General features: G+C 48.8%; 1 protein-coding gene across 13 annotated transcripts in view; it reads left to right on the top strand.

Moving 5' to 3' along the window:
* Positions 1 to 20959, top strand: part of Efcab6 (EF-hand calcium binding domain 6) — a 225839-nt gene extending 204880 nt beyond the window's left edge. For 7 of the 13 annotated variants that reach the window (XM_074084647.1, XM_074084646.1, XM_074084652.1 and 4 more), the window contains 6 exons: positions 4387 to 4611; positions 12850 to 13068; positions 13906 to 14074; positions 15994 to 16178; positions 18879 to 19028; positions 20529 to 20959. In XM_074084647.1, the coding sequence (XP_073940748.1) occupies positions 4387 to 4611; positions 12850 to 13068; positions 13906 to 14074; positions 15994 to 16178; positions 18879 to 19028; positions 20529 to 20651 (1071 nt within the window). In that variant the 3' untranslated portion in view covers positions 20652 to 20959. Of the gene's footprint in view, positions 1 to 4386; positions 4612 to 12849; positions 13069 to 13905; positions 14075 to 15993; positions 16179 to 18878; positions 19029 to 20528 lie in introns of those variants that run through there. The other 6 variants (XM_074084642.1, XM_074084654.1, XM_074084640.1 and 3 more) reach the window with 4 other exon arrangements.
* The last annotated feature ends 2072 nt before the right edge of the window (positions 20960 to 23031 follow it).

The raw sequence follows: 23031 nt of genomic DNA, 5'->3' as shown, positions 1-23031 counted from the left end.
GGCCCCTGCCCAGAACGGAGCACAGAGACAAGCCACTTGCATTGTTTCTCTGTTTCCATCATTTCCCATTGTGCAGGTGTGTGGTTTACTCTTTCTTTGGACAACTATTAAGACCCTGCTGTGCATCTGTTCTAAACCCTTGGGCATTTGGTAGGAAAGAAAAGACCAGAGCCCTTGCCTCATGAAGTTTATTTTCTGTAAAGAAAAGAAAGACAAGAAGTAAACATAAGGTGGATCAGAGAGCAATAAGTGTGACCAAAAGCAAGCAGGAAAAGGAGATGGGGGTGTGGAATGGGGCTGTAAACACTGGAAGGAAGAATAAGGACAGCAAGTGCCAAGGCTCTGAGGCAGGGCTGTGCCTGAGTTGAAGAAAAACAGGAGGCTGTGGTTCTGATCAGCATGAGCAAGGAAGAGTAACAGAGGTGAGGACAGAGCGTATAAGGGATGGCCATTGAGAGACTTTGCCTGTTGCTCTCATTGAAGAGTGAAGCCATTCGTGGGTATTGCCTTGATCTGGTTTGCACTTAGCAAAGATCTTCCTCATAGGAAAATGAGTGAGGGTGAAAGCAGGAGACTGCTACCACGATCCGTGCAGGTGACCGAGGCACATAGCAGGAGGGGAGGGTGGAGTGGTCATTAAGACCTGTGGGTGGTTTGGCTGTGGGTGACAGAAATGATGTCACCCACATTATAAGGACACCTTGGAAGGACAGTTTCTATTTGCTGAGGTGGAAACCAGCGGGGAGCCATGGTTTGGAATTGCTGACTGGGGAGGAGAAAGAATTTTCCTTGCTGAAACCAGGATGCCACCTTGATTTGGAGGCCCTTTCCCCACGCTGTCATTTTGGTGGCCTTGCTGCTCTCTCACACCTGTGTGATACTAAAACAATGGGCCTTCTGACATAACGGCTCCATCACAGACGGACACATTTCTCACTAGTGGTCAGAGTAGCCGCCACCAACCAGCTAGTTAAATCATGTCTATGGTAAGTTTTGATGTCTTATGGGCACAAAACTGTTGCTAGCCTTTTCTAAAAATTTCTTGGCAACTTTTCTGTATTTTTCAGTTATCAACATTAATATTCATATGACTAATGATCTCCCCCAAATATCCACTAAGATTTTTATTAAGCTTGTTTACAACCTGAGAAACACTTTATCTCTTGAAATCGAGCTTCATATGAGGAACACTGCCTGTCTCTCTTTGTTTCGACATTAAGACTTAAGGTCTTTAGATTCCTGTGTGTATCCCACCTCTTGGACGGCCCTCATCCTGACTGTTTAGTAGCTTCGTCATTCATGTGATTGAAATTTTTTTCTACAATTCGATTTATAACTAGTTATAGTTACTGTTTTTAAAAAGTGGTCTTTTTGTGTTTTTAGCTTGAATTGGGCCTCTTTCCTAATTTTTCTTACTGAAATTTTCTAGTTGTACAGTCACGTCCACAAATAATGACTCTGTCTTGAGCATTTTACTCCCTCATCTACTCATCTTATCCCAAAAGATGGTTCCTCCAGAAGTAACAGTGGACACAGCCTTTCACTCTTGATTTTAACGCTTTGAATTTCACCTGTCTAGCCAGGTGTGGAAGTGCACACCTGTGATCCCAGCACTTGTGGGCTGAGGCAGGAGGGTTGTAAGTTTGAGACCAGCCTGAGGTACAGACTGAGACTCAAAAATAAACAAAATTTGCCCATTTAGCATGATGCATACTCAGGCTGGGGATGATGGTTTTATTTTTACATAGCTTATCCAATCCCTTCTTTCCCTATTCTGAACTTTTTATCAGGAGTGGCTGCTGAACTTTGTCACATGCTGTGTGGCCACCTGTTGACATGTGGCCTTTGCTAATGTAAGGAAATGAAAGACTCGAAGCTCCTTGAAGCACTCTTATACTTGGAATAAACCCCACTTGGTCTTAGTGAATAATTTTGAAATATAGTACTGAATATTACTTTATTTTAGAATTTTTGCATTAATAGTCATAAATTAGAGTGGTTTATATTTTTATCATATCTTGGTATTTGGATAATATACAATGATTGTAATTCTATATATTGCTTTTTGTAGGCTGGAATAATTTGACTAATGTAAAAATTATCTATTCCCTGAGGATTCAATACAGCTTGCCTTTAAAATCATCTAGGCTTGACACCTTTTTAACAACAGATGGTAGATCTTTTTTCCATTCCTTTTGTGGTTACCTGTCTATTCAGGCTTTTCTAATACCTCAGTTAAACTTAGTAATCCTTATTTTTCTAGAAAGCTGTCCCATGTCCTCTAGAGTTTGAAACATATTAACCTACCATGCTCTGTTAGAACTCCTCACATCTGTGCTTAGAATACAGTCTGCTTCAGCTTTACACTTTCAAGAGCATTCCTGTACATCACGTCAGGTGAAGTCAGAGGTGAGGACAGATGAGGAAAAAGTGGGTAAGTAGCTCACTGCAGGGTTACACGGCCAGGCAGAGGCAGAGTCTAGACTCAGACCCATGACTGCATTTTCCCATGCCGGCTGCTTACCTGTCCTTCCCAGCAGTGTTCACCAGGGGCCCCAGCCTTCGGGTCCAGAGGAGTGACACTGTGCAGCTGGACTCAGGGGGGCTCTGCACCCAGAAAGGGATCCTCTGCTCCCTGGGAGCCAGCAGTCCTTGGAAGGTTCAGGAAATTCCAGGGTACTCCTTAGCTCTGTGGAGTGCATTTTCAACTGTTTGAATTCTGAAAACACTTAAAATGCATGAGTAACATCAATTTTATTTTCTAAAATGAGAGCAGAATAGCTCGTTTACTTTCTAAGTGGCTCCAAATGGACAAATTTAGAAGCTTCATTAGCCTGTGAGAGGTCAAAGAGGAGGTGGGCTTTGGTGGGAGTGGAAGTGTGTGGTCATGCTTCTGAGGGCACACCCAGCACTGGCCTATTTTTGATAAAGTTTCCTGAAGTATAAAATACCTTATGCATTATGTTGACTTCTCTGTCCTAGGGAGTAGTAATATATAGTACAAACTTTCTTAAAATAAATCATGACCAAGTTTTAATTCTCGTTGTGGGGATTCAATGTGGTAATCTGCTGACCCCCAGCACAGCATAGGTGTGTGGTAAGAGCTGTCATCTGTGCCAAGGGTCACAATGGGGGGAAGCCCAGTATGTCCCAGAATATGCCCAGGTCCTGGGACAGATTTCATGCATTGCTACCCTCAGATTCTCATGGAGCCAGAGCTGTACCTTCTCTCCCAGCACCTCCACTCCTCATACGGCAGGAGCTGACCTGTTGGTTACCGTCACCACAGGCCTGGCTTTGGGGGGCATTTTTCTAACTGAGCGAGTAGGTACATGTCAAGGCTGCTCCCCAGCCATGCCCACTCCCCACTGGCCTCTGCTCCTTTGCAGAAGACTGGGGACTGTGTTACCCCACCAGCTTCTCCCCCAGAGCCTCAGTCTCCCAAGCCTGACTTCAGCATGGAGCCCAGTCTCCCCAGTGCCCCCTCCTGATCAGCCTCAGATAAACCTAGAGGCCTTGGGGATTTCCAGGGTCCCTCTGCTGATACACCCTGAGTGACTGTCCCTTGCTTGCTTGCTATTCCTCCTTCCATCTGTCGGCACAGTGAGCATCAGCAGGTGCTGAAGCCAGGGTGCAGTGCTCAGCCCTTTCTGGCTCTCAGTGCCTCAAGCAAGCCCTCTTGCCGGTACATAGCATAGATGTGGAGAGAAGGACTCTCCTACTGCCCCTTTCCTCCTCAAGTCCTGCTGACTCCACCACGGTTCACATCCCTCGTTCAGCACCATGGACAGCTTCTCCCTCCACCCAGGCTTCCACTGGCCTAGAAGGGCAGAGTCCTATCTAACCCAAACCAGTATGCCTGGAGTGGCTCTGCAGCAGATCTCGCCACACTCATTAGAACTAAATCCCTGTGGGTCAGTTGCAGGCTGTAGTTGGTGCTGCAATACAATGTTGTGACAGCCGTCAAAAAATGCTAACTGTGAGCAAACCCACTCAGCTTGTGTCCTGACGTGAAAGCCACCTGCATGCGGATCCCTGCTGATTCCTGGGCAATGCAGAGCAGGCCCATGCTGCATGTTTGTTACATGAACCAAAAGACAGGCTGAAGGAGAGAGAGGATGAGGGCAAAGGGTGTACCCTCCCCGGGGCGGCTCAGTTTAGGCAATTCATCTTCTAGGGTGTGGCCCTGCCTGTGGTGTTTTCTCCAGTGGCAGGGAGCCCAGGCTTCCACACGGCCTACTTTGTCTGAGCTGTGGTTCAAAACTGAAGTGCTGTGCCTGGCTTCTCTTCCCCACTGAGCTGTGCCTTCCTGGGACTTGCCCCAGGTGCTGGGCCCAGAACCAAGAAAGCCACCCAGCTGGTCAATTTCCATTCTGTTCTGTGCAGGCTGCTGATGAGTGGGCCGAGAAAATGCCCAAAGCATCGCCCAGATCTCCCAGAGAAGTGGCCAACAGAGACATCCTGGCACGGCTCCACAGGGCAGTGACTGCCCATTACCATGCCATTGCCCAGGAGTTTGAGAACTTTGACACCATGAAAAACAACACGGCTTCCAGAGACGAGTTCAGGGCCATCTGTACACGCCACGTGCAGATCCTGACTGACGAGCAGGTAAGATGTGTTGGGCAACTCACCCTGAGCAGTGTCTCGCCTAGGCCACCATGCCCCAGTGCATAGAGCACGCTCTCTGTTTTCAAAAGGCTTGAGATTGTTTTGTTTTGTTTTTAAATCTTACTGGAGACTCAGGGGAGCCTTCTGTTTATGTGACAGCTATGAATCACACCACATCTTTCAGGGTGCAAATGATGTCCCTTTGCTTTCAAAATTAAATCAGCCCCAGCTCCTATGGTCGTTCCTCCTCCCTGTTCATCCAGCACTTCTGTGAGCCAAAGGGGTCCCCCCAACCCCCAGCAGGTAGCGGGGAGGACAAGGGTGGAAGGACATGGGCCCTGGCGTTGCTGGGTTTCCCCCATCACCCCACCTCTCTTCTCTCTGCCACTCTTGGGGCTGCTACTCCAAGCATGCTGGGGACGTGCCCACCTCCAGTGAGCCTCTGTACTGTGTGCAGGCTGGACACAGGCCATTGCTCTCTAGGGTCCCTTCTCTGTCACAGAGCCCCAGAAGTGTTTCCCCTGCAGTCTCCCCCACAAGGACTGATCTGGGTTCCTTTTCATCTCAAAGACTCTGTCAACAGGCTGCCCTTCCAGCCTTTCCAGCCAAGAGCACCTGTAGGCGATGACATCCAAGGTCCACCTTGGCACAGCAGCTAGGGGAGGTGGGGCTTCAGAAGGGAAGGGAGCGCCAGTCCTGGCTGACTTCAGACGGTGATCACTCTAGACACTGCCTGCAAGCACTGAGCTGCTTTTCTCCTCACTGCCAGCCAAACACTGAACAGTGCCTGGACACTGTACTACTGTGGGGCGTTCACAGTGCCCCCACCTCCCTCCATGGCCCAGTGGCTGGGCAGCCAGAGCAATGCTGGTTCTTCACCCCCAAAAATGTGCTGCTGCCCCTCTGCAGGTTTCAAACAGGTCAGTACCCTGTTCCAGAGAATAACTCAGACTCAATGAGATCCTAAAATGCTCTCAAAGCCACCCTGCCCCCTCTTCCTTAGACCAGGCAGGAAGCAGGAAATGTCTCTCTCTGTCACCTCCAGAGCTGGACTACTCCAGCCTCTATTTCTCATTTTAGTGGCATTTTAGGGTAAGTTCTTGAAAGTCTCCATAGACAAGGCTGTCAGCACTCCCACGACAGCCCCTCCTCAGGCCTCCAAACTCACTGCCCTGAAAAATGCATTTGTTAAAGACCATGAGACTGTGAACATCAGCTTAACCTCCCCAAACATCAGCTTTTTATGACCATTTTTGCTAAGTAAATTGAAGTGCTGTTCCCAAACAGTCGTGTCACACAGCATCAAAGGCCAGCAAGGTCTGTATTTACAAACTCTTCCTCCCTCAGTACAGTTGGAAACACGCCTTTATAGTGAATACAGTCATGTTGATTATTCTGTGGGCCATCCAATAAAAGTTTCAGCAACAAAGGTTTGACTAATAACAATTTTTCATTTTCTCTAAATGACTGAACTCTCGCTGTAGTTACTAACATACCTGGCATTCCTAATAGTTTGATTTTAATTTCCCACTAAGAAGAGTTTCTCATCCCCAGCACAGCAAGCCCCCCAACAAAACTAAGCACTCATTTTAAAATTCTCCTTTCTAAAACTGAGATGGCACATGTCAGCTACAGTCTGTATCATGGGGGCATCAGACGCTGGCCTGTACACCCCGGGTCATGCTGGGTGATGACCAGCACAGACCATGCTTCTGCCTATCACTGGTAAACAGTACAAGTCCCTTGTGCTTTCTCTCCACATGCATGGCTTTTCAGTGACCTTGGTTGAAGGGCAGGGTCCAGTCAAGTATGACAAAGAAGTTATCTGTACTCTCTAGGTCTGGTCCCCCTTTGCCGTTATCAGTGAGAGTTCACTGAGGAGGCCGGGACAGTTCCAGCCATAGTAAATAACACTTAGCTACAGGTTTCACCACTTACTGTATCTACATTGTAAAAAACTGATCTCATGCTAAAAAAAAAAAAAATGCAGCAATTGTGATTCTGCACATCAGCTCTCTTGACTTCCAGAATTCTGTAAGTAGGGGAAGGGCCGGGTCTTTTGAAACCTTGTGCAATTAACCTTTCAGAAAAGGAGAGAGACTTCCAGAGCAGCTGGGGTTGGAGGCTGCAGGGTCTCCCTGACTGCAGAAACTCCTAAAAGGAAGTGTCCTAAAAGGAAGGCTGTCAGAAGTGGGTCTGTCTGGTTACTGCTTAAGACACATCAGCAGCAAGATCCTCTCTTTGCCAGGCAGTTCAGAAGAGCCCACGGTGGTGTTGGAGAAGTTTTTTTATATGTGACCATATTAGGAAAGGTACTATTAAACAGTTCTGAGCATTTTAGGTGTAATATTTTCAAAACAGACACCCCTGGAAAGTCAGAAAATGCTCGCAGAAAGCCAACCAACCCTCAGGCAGGCACACTTGGATTTCAACCATGGTTCTGCACTGTCCGGCTGTGTGGCTTCAACACATTGTTGTTCATCCTTTCTGAGCAAGTAGCATCCCCAACGAAGTGGGGATGGTCCAAGCTGAAGTTCAGCCTTGGCGGCTTCTGCCTGCTGCCGCCTCCACCACTCCCTGCCTCCTGCATCTCTAGCTGGCTACTTCTCCTTCCAGACTCAAAGCAGAGGGAAGCCTGTCCTGGCCACACATTTATCTGGTAGAACTAACTGTGCCTCCCTTTCCATTTCTCCGCTCCCCTGCTCTAACCTTGACCTCTGTCTCATCTGGCTGAGCCCTTGGGACACACTTGCAGGTCCTCAGGCACATAGCCGTCTGAATCCACATGCAATTCATGCCCAGAGGTAGCACTGGCAGCAGGGACTATGGTGCATGGAGGGATTTTGGGCTTGTGTTGGGAAGGGAGGGACATCAAATGCCAGTGTGGGGACTTCGTCTTCACACAGTGGAGATGGAGGGTGGTAGGAAGGATGCCTTTAAATGGCAGCACTCTGGCTGCTCTGTGGAGATAGAGGGGAGAGGCACAGAAAACAGGGGGCAGATGTGGGCAGACAGCCAGAGGCATGACAAAGGTGGTGCGGCGGACCAGGGAGGAAACCATGTAATTAAAAAAATGGTGCTGGGAGGTGAGGCAGAGGAGGTGAGAAGTGGTGGATGGAGAATGTTCCAGAGCTAGAGCCTGCAGTAAGAGCAGTGGGCTGGGCAGGAGTTGGAGCTGGGCTGTGTACCTCAGACAGGCCAAAGTGGGCTGGCTGTTCATGTGAAGTTGCAGAGCCCAGAGGTGGATGCACAAGGGTGGAGGCCAGAGAACAGCAGCATCTGGCTCGGAGCTTAGGGTGTGGCTGAGGGTGCAAGGCAGTGAGACCAGAAGGACCAGAAGGGACTGAGCCACCAGTTAGGTAAGGGAGAACCTGGAGAACTGATGTAAATCCAGTGTGTGAGTGTGTGCCTTTGTGTGTCCTCTGATGAAAGCCAGTTCACTTTAGTGACTGAATAAATCTAGCTTTCCACTTATGGCTCCACTTTGCACCCTGGTTAAGGTGTCCTTTCCTCTCCCAGGTCCTGAGGACATTAGTCATCCTCTCTGCTGCAGGTTTGACATTTTCACTTAGTATCTCCAATATGCTGAGATACCTTTTCTACACTGTAGGAGAAAAGAAACCCATGCTTCTCCATGCAGGTGACCAGTTTTCCCAGAACCCCTTTCAGAATTCTGTAATCCTCCCTGATCCACAACACCAGCTGTGTCATTTATTGAGTTGCCTGTCTAGGTCTGTTTCTGGACTCCATTCTGTTCCACTGGTTCTTTTTTCTGTCCTTGGGCTAATACCAAATAATAATTAATATCTAAATATTTAGGCTTCATAGGTGTTGGGTAGGGTATGCCCTCCCTCCCTCTTTCTTCTCCTGCAGAAGTGTCTTCAATAGTTTAAGCTTTCCATGGATGTTTCAGAAACATCTGATAAATCCCCACAAAGAACTCTGTGGAAATCAGGCATGATGGCATTCAGCTATAATCCCAGCACTCAAGAGACTGAGCCAAGAGAATCTCAAGTTCAAAGCCAGGCTGGATTTGCATAGCAAGATCCTGTCTCTAAAAGAATTAAAAAGAACTCTTGACATTTTTATTGGAATTGTGTTAAATCACATCTCTTTGGTGAGAAGTCATCTCTTTTAACACTGAGCCTTACTGTCTACCATTATTTTCTATCTTTCTGTAGGTTTTCCTTACTGTCTTTAATTCAGTTCTATAATTTTCTGCCTTGGGTCTTTTGCATCCTTAAATGCTTTATGATTTTTATTGTAATAAAATATTTCTAAAGGTATTTTCTTAAGATAAGCTTTCTGCTCATTACTCTTGCTAAATTCAGTAATTGTACTTGCCAGTAGGTTCTCTGGAAAATAAGTTATGCCCTCAAATCATACCTATAAATTACAACAGCAGGGTTTCCTTTCCAGTCCACAAATCTTCTGTTTCTTTTTCTTGCTTTATAGCAATGTCTAGAACCTTCAGTTCCATGTTAAAAAGAAGTTGTGAAAATGGACTTCCTTGTTTTATCCTTGGTTTTAACAGAAATGCTGCTAATGTTTCAAGGTGAAATAGGTTTTCTCTAAAGGTAAGTTTATATATTAAGTACAAGAAGTTCTTCAGCAACAATAAGAAGTTCCTTTTCATTCCTGTTTTGTTAAGAACTGTCAACCATGGATGGACATCGATTTTATAAATGCTTTTCCCATATCTGTTGAAGCATTCGTGTAGCTTTTCTTAGTGTCTTACACAGGGAATTGTGTTGATGGGCTTCCTAATGTTAGACCTAGCTGACTCTCCTGGGTGAGCCCAGTTTGGTTAGGATTTGTTAAAAGTTTGCACAATGCTGGATTCCATTTGCAGGATTTTGGCATATGATCTGTGTCTACATTTGTGGCACTCATCTATACTTTTACTTCTCATCTTGTCTGGAACATGACCATGACATGACATGCTGCTTTGGGATCAAGATTAGACTAACTTTGTAGATGGCATTTGTTACTCACTTTTTTCCTATCTTTTTTAGAAGGGTTTTTGCAGGATTGAGGTACCAGCATCTTGAAAGTCGAGTAGAAATGCCCGTGAAGTTATACAGGCCCAGAGTTTTCTTTATGGGGAGATTTTTAACTGCCTGCCAATTTATTCCCCTCATGGTTATGGAATATCCAGGCATTCTTCTTTTTGTCAATTTGGATAGTTCATATTTTTTTTTCAGGAATGTATCTACTTTTCTGACGTTTTTCAAATTCATTGTCAGAAAATTATTGATAATATTATCTCTATTGTCTTCTTTAGGCCCTACTATATCTATAGTAATTCATTTTATATAGTTATAAAAATCTTTGACCTCTCCTTCCTCCTTCCTCGTGTTATTTTCCTCCTCATTTACTCTTATAAGAATTTGCCTGTCTTTTCAAGGAATCAAGTTTGATCTTTGCAGGTTCAGTTATACCCCTGGTTTCTACTGTCTTGATGTCTGCTCTTTGTCCTCTGTGCTTTAGCATAAGTTGGACACAGACTTTTGATTTTAGTTCTTCTTCCTTCTTTAATGAGCATTTAAAACTATAAACTTCTAATTATCACTTTAGTTGCATCCAAAGTTTGATATATAGTTTTAAATTTTAAGAGGACTGGGGGAGTGGCTCAGGGGGTAGAGCACCTCCCTACCAAGTGTGAGGCCCTGAGTTCAAAGTCCAACCACAACAAATAAATATAAAATAAATAAAATTATAATTCAGTTCTTTTTGTGTTTTTTTTTTGTTGTACTGGGGTTTGAACTCAGGGCAGGCACTCTACCACTTGAGCCATTCTGTGAGCTATAATTCAGTTCTTAATCATCCTAATTTCCATCTTGACTCCTTCTTTGATCCACAGAACATTTAGAACATTTGGAAACATTTGTTTCCAAATAAATATGGTTTTAAAAAGTTATTAACTTACAAATTAACATGATTTTCTTAGCAAATCTAATTGGATCATATCAATTCTTGGAAATATTTGAGACCTGATGTGTGGTCATTTTTATAAATGTTTTGTTTGTGTCTAGATAGTACGTGTTGGGTGAGGAGCTCCACATTTATTTATTAAAGCCAGAGGTCATTTCTGCCTCATGAGTCTTTATCCTTTTTAGTCTGGTCCATCAATCACTAAGGGATATGTTGAAATTTCCAGCTATAATGGTATATTTATCAGTCTCTTGCAGTGTTTTTTAAATTGCGTGTATACAGACTTAGAGCTGTTCTGTCCTCCTAATGAAGTTAACCTTTCAACATTATGAAATTGTCTTCTTTAAGCCTGGAAGATAGCTTTTGGCTTAAAGTCTATTTTACCTGTTGTTAATATAACTACTCCAGCTTTCTTTTATTTGGTGTTTTCTGGGTATATCTATTTATATTTCTTTTAAATCTTTGGCCCCTCTGACACCTATGTTTTGGTATGTATATATTATAAACAGCCTGTAGTAGGTTTTTAAAAATCCTATCTAATGATCTCAGTTTTTTTATTTATATGGGTGTTTGGGCCAGTTACAGTTATTGTGATTACTGTTATATGTGTCTATTTCTAACATCCAGTAGTGTGCTTTCTGTTTAATACTCATCTCTTTTATATTGGTCAGCCCAAGCTGACCTTGAACTCACAATCTTCCTGCCTCAGCTTCCCAAGTGCTGGGATTACAGGCATACCACCATGCCTGGCATTTTACAATGTTTTTAAGTCTTCTTTCTTGTCTTCTTTTAGAATGAGCTTTTAAAAATTCCTTTTCTAACTTTCTCTTTCTTTGGAAGTTATCTTATTTCTGTTCTTTTAACCAAGAACTGGCTATGCTCTTGAATTTTACCATATGCAACAAGACAAAAGTCCAGAGTCTAAACATCTCCATTGTTCTCCAGCATGAGTGAGCCAGCATAGTGACAGAGACTAAACAGGGCCCTGTCTTAAATCACATGAAAGCACACGCACTTCTCACCTAAAAATTTGACTGGCAGGTCAGGGCTTGTATGGTGCCTGAAAGGTGTTCAGATTTTCACACAAAGCCTGAGGATGGTCATTTTCATTTGTTTTGGGGAGCTGGGAGTGGTGGCTCAGACCTGTAGTTCTAGCTACTAATGATGTGGAGATGAGAAGGACCACAATTAGAGGCCAGTCAAATGTGTAGGGGAATTCATAAGACCCCAACTTGACCAATGGCTGGGGGCAGTGGTGTGCACTTGCCATCCCAGCTACGTGGGGAAGCACAAGTAGGAAGATGGTGGTCCAGGCCCACCTGGATGTAAAGCGAGATCTTTCTCAAAAATAATCAATGCAGAAAGAGCTGGTGGCGTGGCTCAGGGATTAGAGCACCTGTCTAACAAGGTTGAGGCCCTGAGTTCAGCCACCCCAGCCCCAGCACCACCAAAAAACATTTTAAAAATTCATTTGCTTTTGGAGCACCGGAGTGGAGACACAGAAGTTTTTGGCAACATGTGGACTTCGGGGAATGGGGTCAGGGCCTGAGCCCCCAATCTTACTTCTCACGGGGCTGCTTCTCCCTCAGCCTGTGCTGAGGCTGGGGTTCCATCAGCTCGGGGCCTAGGCAGACCATCAAATTGGAAGCAAATTTCTGGGCTTCTTGACTCCCTAAGAGCTTTCAAGTCATCAAAAGTGGCTCATTTAGGATGCCTCGAGTCATTTTGTTCTATCTGCTTTGTGTGGTTCCATGGTCTGTGGCATCAGACAGCAACAACACTGAGCCATAATCTTCCGAATGCTCCCTTTTCATCTTGCAAGAAGACATTTTTTGCCCTTGGGGTGAGATAAATTGTGGGTACAAATCCAGCAGCTGAGGCTGTGTCACCTGATGAGCTGTTTGCAGACCCAGGTGTGCCAGGAAGGCTGAGGAGTGAGTCAGACTGGCTTCCCTGGGGACACGGGTGGGCCAGAGGTTTGATGTGGATTTTTTCCTAAAATGTTTTCATCCCCTGCAGCTCAGTCACTGTGACTAATCATAAGATTTAATGGCCCTTAACTGTTTACTAAGGGCCCAATTCAATTAAAAAATGTCCTGCAGAAGCCATGAATAACCCTCTTGTCTTGGCTTTTCCAGTCTTCGAGAGGCTTCCTCTGAGCAGAGGTCAAATGGATTGTGCCTTTTTTATTTTTTCAATCAGCATGGGCCTTGGCCCCTGGAACATTTGATGGCCCTCACCTCCCACCCTGTTTCTCTAGGGCACGGGGAGAGCTGACCTTGTTCACTGTTGCTTGCTTTCCAGTTTGATAGGCTCTGGAGCAAGATGCCCATCAATGCCAAGGGGAGGTTGAAGTACCAGGACTTCCTGAGCCAGTTCAGTACTGAGAAGCCACCCTCACCACCAGCCCTGGGCGACCCCACTGCTGCCCACCGGGGCAGCAGTGCCCCAGAGGTCTCCGAAGGAACCCGGTCACCCTCTCGGGACCTGAGAACTGGGCTGAAATCGCGGAGTCATCCCTGTGTGAGTTCTCAGCCCTAGTACCCTCACTCCCCACGGCCTGGGTGGGAGTGTGTGGCTGGCTCAGCTCTCCCTCCCCAGGTGCAGATGGCCAAAAAATGGGCACAGGAGCCTGTGAACGGGGCAGAGGGGCAGGCCCACTAACCTGGAGGGGTGGGCCGAGCTTGGTGAACAGAGTTGGACCATGAACACATTTTCAAGGTGGAGCCCGCAGCATTTCCTGATGGACAGGGTGTGGGATGGAGAAGGAAAGGGGAGAGTCCAGGAGAACTAAGTGTTGACAGAGCAGCTACTAGAAGGGAGTTATCCCCCAAATGTGAAGGATCTGGCTCAGGAGAAAGACATGGAGTCCCACTGAGCAGGGGAGCTGCTATCAGCCAGCCACGGGTGGAGGAGGCGTGTGTGCAGAAATATCTGGGCTGCACTGAACTGACGGCCTTCCTTTCAAATGAAAGAAAACAAAGAATGACTACACACTCATCCACATGTGTTTACTGAATTGCATCCCTTTCTTTGGTAGGATTCTTCCAGTGAAAAATATACCATAGTCACTTCACACTGCAGTCACTTCATACCACACACACCACGGTCCTTCACACTACACACCAGTAATACATTTGAACCCAGGCTACATAGGATTCTGGTTCTGATTATTATTGTTTGGTCCAAATATAGCCTACTGATGAAAATTAAAAGATTACATCTATGTAATCATGTTTTCATTTTACTTCTGAGCTGATACTACCTGTAAGACTGTGACCCTCAACCCCCAAGTCCCACTGCAGTTTTATTACTTCCGCTTTAAACCTCTTGTTGAATGACATGTTCTCTCCCTGCCAGACCCCAGCGAGCACGATGCTGGAGCCGGGCACCCCGCCCCTGCAGAACTGTGAACCCATTGAGAGCAAGCTGCGGAAGCAGATCCAGGGCTGCTGGCATGAGCTCCTAAGAGAGTGCAAGGAGAGGGATGTGGACAGGCAGGGGGGCATTACCGCTCCTGAGTTCCTGGGTGCGTTTTGGCTCTATCCCCTGATAACACCTTGTCACCCTTGTGGCTGACACAACTGAGCACAACTCCATAGCCCAGTGCAGAGGAAAGCGACAGAGAGAGGAGCACACTCTGGCACTTTTGGGTGGAACTGGCAGCTGTGATATCCCACATGGCTTAGTCCACACTCCACCCATTTCAGCACTAGAGATCTGACCTGGTTGTGGTCACTGGGAGACTGAAAATGCCCACAGACTCTGACAGCAAAGGGAAGGGACAGGTGGGGACACTCAGCCCCACCCATGGCAGAGGGGAAGGGTGCAAGAGGTTGGGGCAGACACTCTTGGGCATTCGCTCCTGTTAGCATCCCACTGTACTGTCATTTCCCTGTTCACTGTGCGTCATTTTGATAAGCCTCTAAAAATTAAGCCAGTTGGATTTATCCTTCCACTAATTGCTGCATATTGCTCATGCCACATTTCACATCACAGGGGTAAGTCTGGGCACCTGCTTGGCTCCCTCTCTTCCTAGCACACCTTTTCAAAGGAGGAAGTTTTCCTTGGAGCCCTCTGATGCGATTAAATTACTTTATCGCAACTGTGGCTTAAAACGCAGAGGTTGAACAAGGTGTAAATTCTTTAAGATAACAGATCCTATAAAAAATATTTATAAATTAAGTTTGAAAAAATAAAGTAAGTAATAATCAAATGCTTTTTCAATGATGTAATGTGATATATTTTGCTGAAGACAAATCAGCAATATTGGGTTTAATGCAAGTTTGGACTCTGCTCGACTTTTAGTTAATTCTCTGGTTTTGAACATGGTGAGTTTTAACGTGTGCACTCTTGTGATTATCATTGCTCTTTTATTTAACCATGAATTCAGGTAAGCCACCCGTTCTTTCTTCAGTAGACTTGTCAGACTTCAGCAGTGCATCTAAAATTCAACTCTGCAAAAATAAAAAGCACTGGTTGGTTTTCAAGTTCCTCTGTATTTTCTCCTCACTGACGATGACCTTCTGCGAGACAGGGCAGGAGAGCATTGGTTAGACAGTTCCTCTGGGCCCCACAGCCTCGCCAGCTAGCCCTGGCTGGCTTTTCACCTCCCTTTTTTGTCCAAGGTGGGCAGCAGCACCTTCTATACAAAGTCTGTGTCCACTTCTCGTCCTGACCAGTCCCAGAAATCACCAAAGCCCAGGGATCCCATCCTCCAGAAGAAGTTTTGGCCTGAGGATAGGAAGCAAATTGGAGCCCAGGAATGGGGTGGCGAGTGTTGATACCTTGCCATTAAGGTGTGCTGGCCTAATGTCAGCCAGGTGGTCCCCGACGTGGCATGACCCATGACCTAAAGCCAGACTCAAACCCCAGCACTGCAATAATTCGTCTGTTGGGTGACCCTGCACTACAGAGTGTGCTTGACAGATTTTAGACGTCACTGGGATGAAAGCTCAAAGTGTAAATTCTCATGACCTAACAAGGCTCCCAAGAGCAGCGCTCTGCTGCCCAGGTGAAAACCATTTGATCAGAAAGCCCTGACCCCTCCCCACAGCCCAGCCCCCACCAGATACCACTGCTCCCTTGTGTACCAGCTGCCCCTGACTCAGTCCAGCCCCCAGATTCTGTCCACGGGGCATAGGCCCTCCTCCAGGTAGTCCTTGCTCCTGCAGTACTGTGTCCACATTCTGTGGCCATAGCTCTGGTGACCAGGACAGCAGGTTACCCTAGGACAGTCCAGGCCAGCAGGACCAAACCCCCTCCCTGTAGCACTTAGTTTATTGTGCATTTGTTTCATACTTGTCCACCCACTAAGCCTGAGTTCTGTGCAACATGGAACAAGCTGAGCTCACAGGAGATAGTGCCTCAGCAAGAACTGAATGAGCTAATGAGTGAATGAGTGAGTGCATGGATGGCCACCAACCACACTGCCATTTTTGTCTTTAGCTCTTGTGGAGAAATTCAACCTGGATATAAGCAAGGAGGAGAGCCAGCAGCTCATCATGAAGTATGACTTGAAAAACAATGGTAAATTTGCTTACTGTGACTTCATTCAGAGCTGTGTCCTCCTGTTGAAAGCCAAGGAAACCTCACTGATGCAGAGGATGAAGATCCAGAACGCGCACAAGATGGTATGTGATAAGGTGTCAGAGATGTGCAGGTCATCACATGCGGGGATCCCTCTGCTTCACAGCAAGGGTGGGCTTGGTGTATTGACTGGCTACAAAGGTCTGCTGGCCAGAGCCCAGCCCAGCTCTGCTGCCAGCCAGGATTCACTTTCCAGATGTCCCCAGCCTCACTGCTAGCTTCCCATAAGTATGACTCAGGTGTTCTCTAGACACATATGGTAGGTGACAAGCAATGCCTTGTCCCCAATTCCTCCATTACCCAAAAGCCCATACAGCGGCAGCAGTTGCCAAGTCAGCATGAGAGGGCAAGGTTTGTGTGTTAGGCTTATGCCTGGAGGCAAGGGCTGGGGCAAAGGTGAGGCTACCATCAGGCTCTTGGAACATGCATAATGGCTCAGAAACTCACTATCTTGGATATAATTCAAGGATTTCCTTTCTCTCCCTCTAGGACCTTATAAGGGTCAGGGCACCCAGGCTGGGAATTAGTGGCCTAGACCCTGGTTCCTCAGACTTGTTTGGATGGCTGACCTGCTTATGGTGGCTTTTCCTAGAGCACCCAGAAACATGGGAATGACAGACAGTCAGTGTGAGCCACTCACACAAGGCCTGGGAGTTAAGAAAAAGGCAGTGGGTATGCAGATTTGTTTGTGGGGGGGTGAGGTTACAGCTAAGTTAAACCTTGTGAACTTAGATGTAGCTGTGGATACTCATCAGTCAGCTGAGACCAGCAGAGCCTGGTCTGAGTGGAGCATCTGTCACTACCCACATGACCACCCACGATTGTCCATTCCTTCTCTCTTCAAAAAGAGTGGGGAACATAAAGATGCTCACGTGGCACTGCAGTCCACATCCCTGCTGATTTTGCCTTTCATTCTCAGTCATTCACAATTTTGTCATTGGAACCCACACCCAAAGCCAGGTCTTTCTACACCAGGTTGCCGAAGATGGGTTTGTTCCATCTTCCGGCACTGTGCACTCCTGTAATGCTGAGTGAAGTTGGGCTAAACTAAATAGCAAATGCAGTTGCATTATCACTGCCAGGGACAAACACAGCTGATTGCAGCCACCTCACAGCTTAGCTAGGGGACCAGATGTGTACAGTGACCTGACCCAGTCTCCACCCACGCACCCCAGACTGCTGTCAGAGGGATCAGGAGGAGTGGGTTCACTCTGCAAAGTGGTGTGTGCATTCCACGCAGACATTTCACACAGCAAGATCCTCCTAGCATGGTTTCCGGTTTAACTAGGCAGGAGTTGTATCCAAGATGTAGGCCAAGTTTATGAAGGAAAACAAAGTTAAGGCCACCCTTGGGCTAGACTAGTTCTGTGAACAGGGAAATGCTGTCCTGGTACGAGCCTGGTGGGACCAGGAAGGTCTGCTCTCTCCTTCCTCTGCCACTCTGGGCCTCAGTTTCCCCTTCTGTAAATGAGGGGGAGGTCTGCTGGGCTACAAGGTCCTGTGAGGTGTGGGCAGGGCTCTGGTAAGAAGAGAACACAAGTGCCCCTCTCAAGTCTTGCTTCCGGACCTGTTATCTCAGCAAGGCCAAAAGGCTGTGACACATGCTCTGGGTGGCCTGAGAGGCCCAGGGCCTTGTCAGATGTCCCAGCACAGTCCCTGCATTCCTTGCCCCTACCCAGGTGCCTTTCGGTGGTTCCAAGTGGTCTTCCCACCCTGCCACCCCATGTGTGGAGAGGCCTGTGTGCCCTCCTAGGACAGGGTCCCGCACTGCACCTGATACCTGTGTGGTCCTGGGCACAGTCTGCATCTACTCTGGCAGCTGCCACTCTGGTCAGAAGTCTCTCTGCAGAGAAGCTGAGAGGGAGAGTCCTCTGCAACCTTTAGAGGCATCCTTGAGGAAGCCACTTGGCCCATTGTTTCCCGGGGTGCGGGGGTGCAGGTGGAGAGGTGTCCTGCAGGGTTGACTCTGCTGCGCTAGGATGGGAAGGGATGTGGGGTGAACCAGAGAACCCCAAGTCCCTGCCTTACAAGGCATGCAACCCTACCCATTATGCAGATCGGTAGCTCACACAACTCTGAGCACACGGGGTGTTTCCACCACAGGTGCTAAAAGATAGAAAACTGAAAGCAATTGAAGTCTGTGCTAATTTATTTTATGTAGCACCATGTTAAAATTAGACTTCCCCAAAACATGTTACACATTATTGCCTACAGTTCACCTCTGTGATAGTCAGACATGTGTTGGGGCTAAAACAACCTGTTTTCTATCTAATAGCACCTAAATGAAATAATCACAGCAGAGTGCACTGTCTAATTACTAGATATCATTACAACCCTGGTGATTTTGTCAAGCACCCTTCATTCTAATAGCCTGCTAGGAGACCCAGCCTGAACTGCTTTCTTTCCTCAAACTGCTTTGAAGTTGGGCCAGTGTTTGCCCATCTCTGCCCTTGTGGTCCCTGGGAGGGAGGGGACATGGCCTGCTATGTGCAGGGGTCAGAGCCAGAATCGCTTCACCTCCCTGAGCCTCCTTTTGCCTTCTGAGACTTGGGCTAGGAGGTCACCTTCCTCCCAAGTGTGGAAGAGAGGACAGCATGAGACATGTAAGGCAGTGTTTTCAAACAGCACACAGCACACCCCATGCACAGAAGGGACAGTGATGCTATCTCCTAGCAGGAGCACAACCAGGCAGTGCTGCCTAGCCGCCCATTGCATTTCTGAGCCCTGTCCGCTCTTGTTTTTAGAAAGAGGCTGGTGCCGAGACGTCCTCCTTTTACTCTGCCTTGCTGCGTATCCAGCCCAAGATCCTGCACTGCTGGAGGCCCATGCGGCGCACGTTCAAGACCTATGACGAGGGTGGGACAGGCCTGCTGAGCGCGGCCGACTTCAGGAAGGTGAGTCTAAAGGCCGGGGCCAGGAAGGCGCACTGCACTCCTCCAGGAAGGCCCAGGTCCTCACCCTCAGTGGGCCCCAAGCTAGGGAGGCCTGATGCCAGGGTCTCCTCCTTCAGGGAGGCACCGTGCCCAGCACAACTGCATGAGCTCAGCTTCTCTGGAGCCCACTGTGGCTGCTCCCAGAGCACTGAGCAGGTCTGGGACCCCATCAAGGCCTCTGGTCCTCACTACAGCCCGAGAAGAGCATCTCTATGACAGGCACAGTTGGCCTCCCTGGCAGCCTGCACAGCAAGCCCCAGCCCTGCAGTGCACCCTGGGAGGAAATGGCTCAATGTCAGCTGTGTCCACCCAGCCTAATATACCCTGCAGTGGCTTCCCAATGCCTCCTTTCCTGGGGCCAGGCAGCCCCAGCCAGGGAGTCTCCTTTCATGTCCAGCAAGGATGGTATGGAGAGGAAGTAGGGTGGTCTCCTTCCCTCTGCTCAGGCAGCTTCAGGGACTGCAGGCATGGTGGCAGGGAGAAGGCAGTACACATGGGAACACTGCCTCAGCAGAGCTGGCATTGGAGATCAGATGGGCGTGACAGGCACTTGGACACTGGGTCTCTTTCCTTTATTGCCTCAGTCCATTGGCTCCATGGCCAGGCCAGCTGCCCTCAGTCCTGGGGATCCCAGGGTCTTCTAGCCCCACATTCTAGTCTCCTCTTAGAAACAAATTTTAACACAAGACCATGAAGAAGAAATTTATACCCTAATCCATACTTACCAGGGTAGCTGTTAGGATTTGCTTCAGCTGCATGTAATAGGGAAAAGGTAACACCAGCTTAGTGAGAAGTTTATTTCTCTCCCACATAAATGAAATCTAGAAGAAGGACGTCCAGAGCTGGCATCAAGGATGTATTTTGCTCTTACCATCCTCAACACCTGGCTCCTTCCACAAGGTCCAAGGTGGCTGCTGGAGCCCAAGCATCATATCCATATTCCAGGCAGAGGAGAGGGAAAAGGCACGCCCTTTTCACTGAGAGAAGGTGTTCCAGCAGTTCCACATAGCACTCTTGTTGAGGTCTACAGGCCATGCTGCCCCCAGCTGCACAAGAGGCTGAGAAATGGGCCCTATTACCTGGACATAGCCATGCCACTGAGGTGGAAGGGCAGGTGATATGGGTGGACAGCTAGTGGCCTCTGCCCCCAGCTGCATTACTGTCATTACATCACTCATCTGTGGACCCTCCTCTGCCTGGTGGGCTGCATCTTGAGGCCCGACCCATGTTAAGGCCCCTGGCGAGCGTCCCCTCCAGTCCTTCCCCCTCAACCTGGAGGCTGCTTGGCCAGGGTGGCTAACCTAGATCTGGAGGGACTGTGGGAGGGTGGGGCTGGCAACTTGCCGCGTGGGCAGACAGGGTGCTGCTGGGAGGGGGTCAGAGGCAGGGAGGGGCAGGGAGAGGCAGTGTGTCCTGGTCTGTGTGACATGTCATGATGGGACGCGGGCGCTCTGGCTGCAGGTGCTGCGGCAGTACAGTATCAACCTCTCGGAGGAGGAGTTCTTCCATGTGCTGGAGTACTACGACAAAGCGCTGTCCTCTAAGATCTCCTACAACGACTTCCTCCGCGCCTTCCTCCAGTAGGTGCCTGTGCTGCGTCCAGCAGGACAGACATCGCAGCCATCTGTCCCCAAGACTAAGAAAAGTGTGGCCTGGAGGGCATAATGAGCCTCCCAAAGCATCCCCAGAGCGGCTCAGGCAGGTTTCAGGCTCTCGTGGCAGTGGCCCCCACCCCTGTACCTCCCGGGCGTTGGCGGGGCACCCCGCTATCTTTAGGCGCCCTCATTCCTTGGTTTGAGTAAATAAAACAGTCTTTGCAGGACTGATTCCTGAGAGTGACAAGAACTGCTAAAGATAAAACAATTTGAACACCTGGAATTTGCGGGGGTTTGATTCATGATTACTGACTGGCCACCTCCTCCAATCCAGAGCCCTGCACTCCATGATCCAGGGTTCACCTCCTCCCTTACATACTGCTTACCTATTGTCCTGGGTCAGAGGACAGCTGGAGCCCTGTGGCACTATCTGTGTAGCTATGTCTCTGTCCCTGGGCCCAGGGTGCCGACTGACCCTGTCCCCCAATGGCAGCTCTGCCCATCTTGGCTTTGGGGTGGTGACGAGAGGTGGGGGTGGTCTTTTGGCTTCATCACAGTTTCCTCTGCCATCGTCCTGGACTGAGACCCCTAGAACACAAACAGTTGTGCAGATTTGCTTTTCACCAAACCGTATGGGGTTAGGACTTTCCCGCGTGGAGCAGCAGGCCTACATCTACCAGCACCACAGGAGCAGGGCCTGGTGTCTCCAAGGGAGGCCACTAGGAGGGTGAGATCTCATAGCCCTGGCCAGCCGCCCTTGAATCCTTTGTTTCCTGAGGCCTCACTGGGGTGAACAGGCCTCTTCCTGCCCCTACCCTCATCTGAATACAGCCATGGCTGCTCAGCAGGAGAGGAGTCAGAGGTCACCCAGAAACCACATGAGCTCTCAGGAAGCAAGGGCAAGGCAGGCTGTCCTGCGGGTACCCTGGGCCCCAGGCCCTGCTAACCACAACAGCCCACTTCCAGCTGCGCCACCCACAGGGGTGTTTCCAACCCCTTGCAGAGAGGGAGACACTGGGGGTGGGGGAGCCCCTGGAGTGGGGGAGGGAGGAAGCTGAGTCCCAGGGGCACAGGCAATGGCAGGTGGCCCTGGGTAGAAAAGAAGGGGCTCCAGCCAGGCCAAGACTGGGGAGGTCTCAAATCCTAGAGAACCTGGGGTCAGGGGAGGGAGCATGGCTGCTACAGGTGAATGGGACAGGCAGCCCAAGATCCAGGGAGGAGGAGAGGAGCCAAGTAGATTGATAAAGGAGGCATGTGGAGTCCTGGGGCAGAGGCATCCTAGGTCCCAGAAGCTCCTCTGTGACGGTGCAGGTCTTGCCCCATCTTGTTTCTCAGTGTCCTGAGCCAGGGATGGGGACCGTATTGTGTCAGCCAGGCCTGTGGTGGCAGATGTGGGTGGGAAAGAGGCATCAGTCTGCAAGGGACAACCTGCGGAGGTCCAAGCAAGGCCCAGAGGACACCAGCCAGCTCAGGACTGAGGAATAGGCAGTGCTGATGCCCAGTGAGCACAGGTGTGTGCCAGACTCTGGCCCAGCACTCTTTGCTCATCAACAATTAGACTTGCATTAGTATCCCCACTTGACAGGTGAGGAAATACACGTTGGAGGTTCACTGATCCCCAGTCTCAGCGGTTGGCCCTGGCATTGAGTGGCTACCCAGGGCAACATCTGAGGTCACCGTCCCAGGCCTCAGGCCTCCTCCTGAGGCCTGGATGAGACAGTATGTGCTATATGGACTGTGTAAGTGTCTCCCTAAGGCCTTGTGCTAAAGGCTTGGTTCCAGCCCATGGTGCTATCGGGAGGTGATAGAAGCTTCAAGAGATGGGGCCTTGTGAGGAGGTATTTAGGTCATTGGAAGGGTAGCCTTGAAAAGGACAGTGGGACCATGGCCCCTTCCTCTTCCTCTCTCTTTTTCACTTCCCAGCCATGAGGTAAGTGGTGTCACCCTGCCACATGACTGTGCTGCCCAACCCAGGTCCAAAGCCACAGAGCAAACCAATGATGGACTGAAACCTCCAAAACTGTGAGCCAGAATAACCCTTTCTCTCTGTAAGTGGACTGCACTGGGTATCTGTTACTGTGCTGGGAACCTGACCACACAGCATGGATCTAGGGAGGACAGCCTGGCATGCCTCTCACCCAGCATCCACATTCCTGTGCCCCTAGGGAAACCCTCTGTCCTCTTCCACACAGCCCCACATACTCCTGAGGCTCAGCTCCAAGCTCACCTGCTTGGGGACCCTCCTGTGAACTCTGCGCAGAGACAGAGCTCCCTGCTGGTGTCCTCATGGGCAGCATCACCAGGCAGTGTGTGGCCTCACCCCTCCCCTCTCGCAGGACCTCTGGGCACAGAGTCCTCAGTAGTGTAAG

Source organism: Castor canadensis, chromosome 8 (genome assembly GCF_047511655.1).
Source record: "Castor canadensis chromosome 8, mCasCan1.hap1v2, whole genome shotgun sequence".
In the NCBI taxonomy this organism is placed as follows: Eukaryota; Metazoa; Chordata; class Mammalia; order Rodentia; family Castoridae; genus Castor; species Castor canadensis.
This window is presented reverse-complemented; position numbering and strand designations above follow the sequence as displayed.